The sequence below is a fragment of the Oncorhynchus masou genome, chromosome 13 (genome assembly GCF_036934945.1).
Source record: "Oncorhynchus masou masou isolate Uvic2021 chromosome 13, UVic_Omas_1.1, whole genome shotgun sequence".
Taxonomy (NCBI): Eukaryota; Metazoa; Chordata; class Actinopteri; order Salmoniformes; family Salmonidae; genus Oncorhynchus; species Oncorhynchus masou.
Genome location: NC_088224.1, coordinates 73,284,703 through 73,293,613, shown reverse-complemented (window position 1 = coordinate 73,293,613; position 8,911 = coordinate 73,284,703). Strand labels below are relative to the sequence as shown.

General features: G+C 43.4%; 1 protein-coding gene across 2 annotated transcripts in view; it reads right to left on the bottom strand.

The window, feature by feature from the left end:
- Nucleotides 1-1,228: 1,228 nt before the first annotated feature.
- The window catches only part of kcnj5 (potassium inwardly rectifying channel subfamily J member 5), a 38,672-nt gene continuing 30,989 nt past the window's right edge, over nt 1,229-8,911 (bottom strand). For both annotated transcript variants that reach the window (XM_064985078.1, XM_064985079.1), the window contains one exon: nt 1,229-3,409. In XM_064985078.1, coding sequence (XP_064841150.1) covers nt 3,051-3,409 — 359 coding nt within the window. In that variant the 3' untranslated portion in view covers nt 1,229-3,050. The remainder of the gene's footprint in view (nt 3,410-8,911) is intronic.

Sequence of the window (8,911 nt, the reverse complement as noted above, 5' to 3'; positions counted from 1 at the left end):
CAGTATATATACACCTGTTCTGAAAGGCCCCAGAGTCTGCAACACCACTAAGCAAGGGGTACCACCAAGCAAGTGGCACCATGAAGACCAAGGAGCTCTCCAAACAGGTCAGGGACAAAGTTGTGAAGAAGTACAGATCAGGGTTGAGTTATTAAAAAAATATCCGAAACTCTGAAAAACCCACCGAGCACCATTAAATCCATTATTAAAAAATGGAAAGAATATGGCACCACAACAAACCTGCCAAAAGTGGACTGCCCACCAAAACTCACGGACCAGGTAAGAAGGGAATTAATCAGAGAGGCAACAAAGAGACCAAAGATAACCCTGAAGGAACTGCAAAGCTCCACAGAGGAGTTTGGAGTGTCTGTCCATAGGACCACTATAAGCCGTACATTCCACAGAGCCGGGCTTTACGGGAAGAGTGGCCAGAAAAAAGCCATTGCTTAAAGAAAAAAATAAGCAAACACTTTTGGTGTTCGCCAAAAGGCATGTACGAGACTCCCCAAACATATGGAAGAAGGTACTCTGGTCAGATGAGACTAGAATTGAGCTTTTTAGCCATCAAGGAAAACGCTATGTGTGGCACAAACTCAACACCTCTGATCACCCCGAGAATACCATCCCTGTGGGGATGTTTTTCATCGGCAGGGACTGGGAAATTGGTCAGAATTGAAGGAATGATGGATGGCACTAAATATAGGGCAATTCTTGAGGGAAACCTGTTTCAGTCTTCCAGAGATTTGAGACTGGGATGGAGGTTCACCTTCCAGCAGGACAATGATCCTAAGCCTACTGCTAAAGCAACACTTGAGTGGTCTAAGAGGAAACATCTAAATGTCTTGGAATGGCCTAGTCCAAGCCCAGACCTCAATCCAATTGAGAATCTGTGGTTTGACTTAAAGATTGCTGTACACCAGCAGAATCCATCCAACTTGAAGGATCTGGAGCAGTCTTGCTTTGAAGAATGGACAAAAATAACAGTGGCTAAATGTGCCAAGCTTATAGAGACATACCCCAAGAGACTTGCAGCTGTAATTGCTGCATAAGGTGGTTCTACAAAGTATTGGCTTTGTGAATAGTTAGGCACGCTCAAGTTCAGTTTTTTTTGTCTTATTTCTTGTTTGTTTCACAATAAAATAACATGTTGCATCTTCAAAGTGGTAGGAATGTTGTGTAAATCAAATGATATAACCCCCCCCCCCCAAAAAAACATTTTAATTCCAGGTTGTAAGGCAACAAAATAGGACAAATGCCAAGGGAGTGAATAGTTTCACAAGCCACTGTAGCTCTCTCTCTCTGTGAGGGGAATAACTCCTAACCACACATACTTAAAGAGGACTAAATTAACACACTAACAAACACACACACACGTGTGCACGGACAGGCGGACACAGATACCCACATAAACGTGCACACAAGCATGCAAACACACACACATGGTTCTCTAACAGAAACATACTGTAATGTGCTTTTGGCCATATTAGGTTTATTCCCATGAGAACACACAGAAAACAGATGACATTCCAGCTATGGGAGCAGTTTTTTTCTCTAATGATAAATGATCTTTATGTAAATGGCATAAATATGATGCTACAATGTCACAGTGAAATAAAATACATTGTTGGGACAAGTGTCCAGAAAAATGCAAATAAATGTTATAGAAGGGGGGAGAAGGGTTAACGTTTAAGAGATTTGTCATCTTAGCTATCATCAACGTATTGGTTGTCAATATCTGTAAAAAATGTTAATTGCAGTTTGCATGCCTAGAAAATACCCTGTATTATTAGCAGTGTATTAAACTTGCTATGTCGAGGGGACAGTTCATTATCATGCAAGCTCTGTCAGACACATCCTCAAAATACAACTGTAGAAAATGTGATACACGGTACAAGTGACAGGGTCATACACTCTCTCAAGCAGAGACAACAGGAGCTAGCTGAGTCCAGACCAGGACTATGGGTAGAATATAACTGAATCTGGACATCTGCAACATTTGTGTACTCGTATAATAGTTTTATTGTTTTTTGATATAAAGAGAACTAACCAAAGGTTAAAGAAGAGGAATAGCACTAATAGCTTGTATTATGTCACAGTGCAGGGAAGAAACACTATAACACGTCATTAGAAACCTGCTTGTATCATCAGAAACCTATACATAACACCATGCACTAAAATATGCACCAGGAGGGGGGACAGGGATGGAGGAAAGGGGGCATATCAGGGTCACAGGACTTGTGCTTATGTATCATGAGTATCAAAATGAGGTACTGCCCGTTCCTCTGGTTCCAATACTGAGGAACTCTCTGGGCCCTGTGTTTTGCTCTAATATATTCCTCACACGTAATGTGATTAAGCATGACAGTGGAAACGCAAGGGTGATTGGACAAAATGCGAAACAGAGATGATCGTACCCAATACAAAGAGACAGAACTTGATCTATAGCTACGAGCTGAACTGAGCTGAGCTCCACTTCCTGCCTACAGGAATGAAGGAGGGTTAAAGCGCGGCTGTGTACATATTGCCTTCAATTAAGAGTTTCCGTAGTGGAGTAATAACAAAGCGTGATGGGATTGAAGATAATGATCTGGTCTGCACATATTCTGTCAATGTGTTAGGAGCAGCAGGGAGCAACGTGGGGAGATATTAGCCAAGAGATGGAATCAATACGCGATCAGCAGAATCAACAACCTCTAAAATTAGGTTATTGGTTAATTTGTAAGATGTGATATTCATTCATCATGGCTACCTGTTCCACACCAGGTTACAGTATATCACTTGAGCTATTACTAGTGTAATGGAAATATATGCGGTCGCCTCAAATATATAAAGACAATACGACCAATCTGGAGTAAGTATGTGTGTGTGTGTCTGGGTGTATTTGTGTCTACAAAACAAATATATACTATATATACTATAGACACTAGAGAAGTATTGCATGGGGCGGGGGATCTTTGATCTCCAAGCAATGCAATGGATCAAGCTGGCCATTGACTAAATTAAGCATAGTCTTTAGTAACTTTGTCTCTGGTTTGGCTTATCTGAAGTAGTCAGTCCAGTCCGGGCTGGTCTTTCAGAGCTGCAGCTGAGCCGTTGATCTCCCCCTTCTCCCCCTCCTCCCCCTTGTCCACCTCTTTGGAGAGAGGGTTGTGGGTGGATATGGGCTCCAGAGTGTAGGGTTTGGGGAGCTCGGGCGTCAGCAGAGAGAGCGTGGGGAGCAGCTGGCCCTCTCGTAGCGTAGCGGCTAGCTCTTTAGCGCTGCACGACGGTGTGTTGGTCTCGTAGATGTCGTGGAAGCTGTTGTAGTCCACCTCGTAGAAGCCCTTCTCCAGAGACAGGACTGGGGTGAAACGCCAGCCCCACAACACCTCTTTGTCCAGATAAGAGCTCCGTGCCTGGCAGGTCATCCCTATTAACACACAGGCACGCACACATGTTCACACACACACACACACACACACACACACACACACACACACACACACACACACACACACACACACACACACACACACACACACACACACACACACACAGAGAAAATGAGAGCCAGAAGGAGGGAGGAATAGTAAATTATTCACAAAGAAGGCTCAACTCCAGAGTCAATAACGGTCTGAGGTCAGAGAGGATCAGTGAGAATAAGGTTTGAGGAGCATCAGTAGTGAGAGGTCCAAGAAGATGTACTCCATCTGGGATTCTCTGTGTGTCTACACCAATGTCCATGCCTCTGGATCCTCTGTCTCATAACCTGATATGAATCCAAAGTGTGCTCTACAAAGTATTATAAATTAGATGTCACTAACAATACAGCCCTCGCTGTAGTGTCCAACATAATAAATGGGGAATATCTATCCACATTGAGTATGTAGACTATACTGCCCTAGCAAGAAAAAGGGCAGTAACTGCACATTTGGTCAAAAATGTGTGAATTACATTTAATACCTGCTTTATCATGTGAACATACAGTATATCCTGCCTCAATGGTTTTGTGTTATGGAGAAAATGGGAGGTCATGTTTGCAGTAGCTGCAAAAAAGTTAGTGAAAACAAGGGGGAAAAAAAACAGTAACTGCCATCACTTACCTTAGTTAATAACTTTTATCTTTTAGCTTTGGGCTGCAGTGTCTACGGTTTACCTTGGTATTACTGATTGTTCTTTGCTAATACAAGTATCAAACTATATGAAACTGACAATCACATATAAATAAATCTATGAACACAAGTTTGTGCAATAATAAATTGTCATGGAAATGTATTCCAGTAGGTGTACCAAGCAAGAATGCTGTCACGTTCTGACCATCGTTCGTGTGTGTTTTCCTTGTTTTAGTGTTGGTCAGGATGTGAGCTGGGTGGGCATTCTATGTTGTGTGTCTGGTTTGTCTATTTCTATGTTTGGCCTGATATGGTTCTCAATCAGAGGCAGGTGTTAGTCATTGTCTCTGATTGGGAACCATATTTAGGTAGCCTGTTTTGTGTTGGGTTTTGTGGGTGATTGTTCCTGTCTCTGTGTTTGTTGCACCAAATAGGGCTGTTTCAGTTTTTTCACATTTCTTGTTTTGTAGATTGTTCATCTTTATTAAAGATGTTTACAAGTAACCACTCTGTGTTTTGGTCCGCCTCTCTTTCCCCAGAAGAAAACCGTTACAGAATCACCCACCAACCAAGGACCAAGCGGCGTGGTAAACAGAGGTAGTAGCAACAGCAGCGACAGGTGCAGCAGCAGCAAAAGCAGCAGCAGGAGAAGCAGCAGCAGCAGCAGCAGCAGTGGGAGAGGCTGCACTATTTGGAGAAATGGACTTGGGAGGAGATCCTTGACGGGAAAGGACCCTGGGCAGAGCCAGGGGAATATTGCCGCCCCAAAGCCGAGCTGGAGGCAGCGAAAGCAGAGAGGCGGCATTATGAGGAGCTAGCACGGCAGAGCGGCTGGAAGCCCGAGGGGCAGCCCCAAAAATTTCTTGGGAGGGGGCACAGGGAGAGTGTGGCAGAGTCAGGAGCCAGACCTGAGCCAACTCCCCCTGTTTACTGTAAGGAGCCATGGATGTTATCGGAGCTATCGGCGAAGCTGAGGGCTGAGTCTGAGAGGGTCGAGGAGTTATTGGACAGAATGGAGGAGAGTGAACGGATGGGAGATGAGGAGACACTCGAGGATGTGTTAATAGAATTGGGGGAGTGTGAAGAAAGAGAGCAGTTGATTTGGCGTAGTATGCAAGGCATCCGCCCTGAGGTGCGTGTCCCCAGCCCGGTACCACCAGTGCCGGCACCCCGCACCAGGCTGTCTCTCCGTCCCATCAACACAGGTGCTCTCGCCTGTCCGGCGCTACCAGAGTTTCCGCCACTCAGTCCAGAGGCGCCAGCGCCACTCAGTCCAGAGGCGCCAGCGCCACTCAGTCCAGAGGCGCCAGCGCCACTCAGTCCAGAGGCGCCAGCGCCACTCAGTCCAGAGGCGCCAGCGCCACTCAGTCCAGAGGCGCCAGCGCCACTCAGTTCGGCACTGCCAGAGCTCCCGCCCCTCAGTCCAGAGGCGCCAGAGCCCCTCAGTCCAGAGGCGCCAGAGCCCCTCAGTCCAGAGGCGCCAGAGCCCCTCAGTCCAGAGGCGCCAGAGCTCCTCAGTCCAGCGCTGCCGGAGCCTTCCTCTCCAGCGTTGCCGGAGCTTCCCGTCTGCCCAGCGCCATCAGTCGCCCGTCTGCCCAGCGCCGCCTGAGCTACCCGTCTGCCCAGTGCCGCCAGTCTGCCCAGTGCCGCCAGTCTGCCCAGTGCCGCCAGTCTGCCCAGTGCCGCCAGTCTGCCCAGTGCCGCCAGTCTGCCCAGTGCCGCCAGTCTGCCCAGTGCCGCCAGTCAGCCAGGAGCCGCCAGAACTGCCAGGATCTTCCAGATCCGCCATTCAGCCAGGATCCGCCAGTCAGCCAGGTTCTGCCGGAACCACCAGTCAGCCAGGATTTTTGTTTTGTGTTGGGTTTTGTGGGTGATTGTTCCTGTCTCTGTGTTTGTTGCACCAGATAGGGCTGTTTCAGTTTTTTCACTTTTCTTGTTTTGTAGATTGTTCATTGTTCATCTTTATTAAAGATGTTTACAAGTAACCAACCACGCTGCGTTTTTGTCCGCCTCTCTTTCCCCAGAAGAAAACCGTTAGAAATGCAGGAACTGCCGTTTAGGGTCAAAGGTCATGTCAGAAGTCAGGGTCAATCTGAATAAAAAATAACCTGTTAGTAAGACAAGGAATAACCACATTTACAGTGATCTACCTACAACTCTTTTGGTTTGACAATAAAAACCCTTTAAAGCCATTCTTCTCAGTTCCGGTCAATTAGTTGCTCTTTTGCTTGCTAGGGCAGAATACTGGAGGGTCCTCATTGTAATTGACAGCACCCAGCATCCTTGATACATAATCAATTGATCTGCGAAGCCAACTGCTTCTTTTGGTAACTAGCATAGGATTTTTTTTATTGGTGAATCACTGAATAAACATCCTTTGGTTTGTTGGCAGAAAACAAAGACCCACCTATCTGCTGTGATCTATAGCTAAATAACAGCATCGACAGCAGCCTGCTACTCTCCTGCTGTGATTACATCAGGGCATAGTAAATCCATTACTCTGGGTGGGAAGAAGACACAAACACTATCTATTATATGGGAAGAGAGAGAAAGATGTGGTATGATCCTTTTGACTCAGCCTGGTCTCATAGACTAGACGTAACATGGTAAACATAAACCGGGATACCAAATGAGTACAAATCTGGGACACCAAATTAGTATATGTTACGTTTGGTATGGTTACATAAGACAGATGGCTACTTAAGACAAAAATAAAAGCAGGGTGGTTGGTCGGGGTGGATTGGTGGGCGTACTACATGAATGTCTAGCAACTCAAAGGTTGCTAATGTTAGCCACCTAGCTACCGAGCTAGAATTCTTAACATAACATACATTTTGCAAAATCGTAACATATTGCACGTTTAGTAAATTCAAAACATATTATACGTTTAGTAAATTCATAACATATATGTTTAGTAAATTCATAACATATTATACGTTTAGTAAATTCATAACATATATGTTTAGAAAATTCATAACATATTATACGTTTAGTAAATTCATAACATATATGTTTAGTAAATTCATAACATTATACATTTCATTATACATTTAGTAAATTCATAACATATTATATGTTTAGTAAATTCACAACATATTATACGTTTAGTAAATTCATAACATATTATACATTTAGTAAATTCATAACATATTATATGTTTAGTAAATTCATAACATATTATACGTTTAGTAAATTCATAACATATTATACGTTTAGTAAATTCATAACATATTATATGTTTTGTAAATTCGTAACATATTATACGAATTGTGAAATATCATATGAAATGGGTGATGGACAGCCACAAATTAATACATACCACCCAAAATGAACATATCATACTAAATGGATATCTCGGATTTACTGACAGAATAATATGAAATATTCTGAGACGTGGTTGGTTGACTGCAACCAGTGTTTGTTCATGTTTCAAATTAAGCAATAAATCCACTTTATAATGTACAATATATGTTTTCTATACAATACCAACATCTAGGTTAACATATGAATTACATGTGGGCTCAGTGTGCATTATACAACTGTATTCAGGCTACACAAGAAACCAACAGTATATGTGGTTAGATTATCATATAAATGTTACATTTTGTTACATAATATAAAACACGATTCTATATTTAACACATTCATGAATCAGTTAGTCATTCTGTTTTATGTTTGACACGCTCTTCTTTGAAATCACACAGTGAGCAAGAGGGATATTGGAGAAGAATGTTCAGTAAACAAACAAAATGTATTTATCTCTCTCCCTACCATCCTTCCCTATCATTATACATAGGACTAAGTTTATTCTCTCATTTAAAGGGAAGCATACCCAAGGACATCTTTATATAGATTTCAGCGTTTACACAACAACAAAAATGTCAGAAAATGGAATGAAACAGGAATATTTGGTCTATAAATAAGGTGAAACTGTCTCATCCCCCAACTCTTCCGAGAACATTAAAAACAACAGCAGTGCATACAGGCAACAAGAAACATTGCAGGAAATTATTTTATGACTCGGGTCTTTGGGCGTAGTAACTCCAAAAGCTACTAAAACACAAAAAGTAAACCAGTGCTTATACAGTGGCTTGCAAAAGTATTCACCCCCCATGGCAACCTGGAATTAGGCAAAACTGCTCCAGCTCCTTCAAGTTGGATGGGTTCGGCTGGTGTAAACAATCTTTAAGTCGATACCACAGATTCTCAATTGGATTGCGGTATGGGCTTTGACTAGGCCATTCCAAGACATTTAAATGTTTCCCCTTAAACCACTCAAGTGTTGCTTTAGCAGTATGCTTAGGGTCATTGTCCTGCTGGAAGGTGAACCTCCATCCCAGTCTCAAAACTCTGGAAGACTGAAACAGGTTTCCCTCAAGAAGTGCCCTGTATTTAGCACCATCAATCATTCCTTCAATTCTGACCAGTTTCCCAGTCCCTGCCAATGAAAAACATCCCCACAGCATGATGCTGCCACCATCATGCTTCACTGTGGGGAGAGTATTCTCGGGGTGATGAGAGGTGTTGGGTTTGCGCCAGACATAGAGTTTTCTTTGATGGCCAAAAATATCAATTTTAGTCTCATCTGACCAGAGTACCTTCTTTCATATGTTTGGGGAGTCTCACACATGCCTTTTGGCAAACACCAAACGTGTTTGCTTATTTTTTTTCTTTAAGCAATTACTTTTTTCCGGACAATCTTCTGTAAAGCCCAGCTCTGTGGAGTGTACGGCTTATAGTGGTCCTATGAACAGATACTCAAATCTCCGCTGTGGAGCATTGCAGCTCGTTCAGGGTTATCTTTGGTCTCTTTGTTGCCT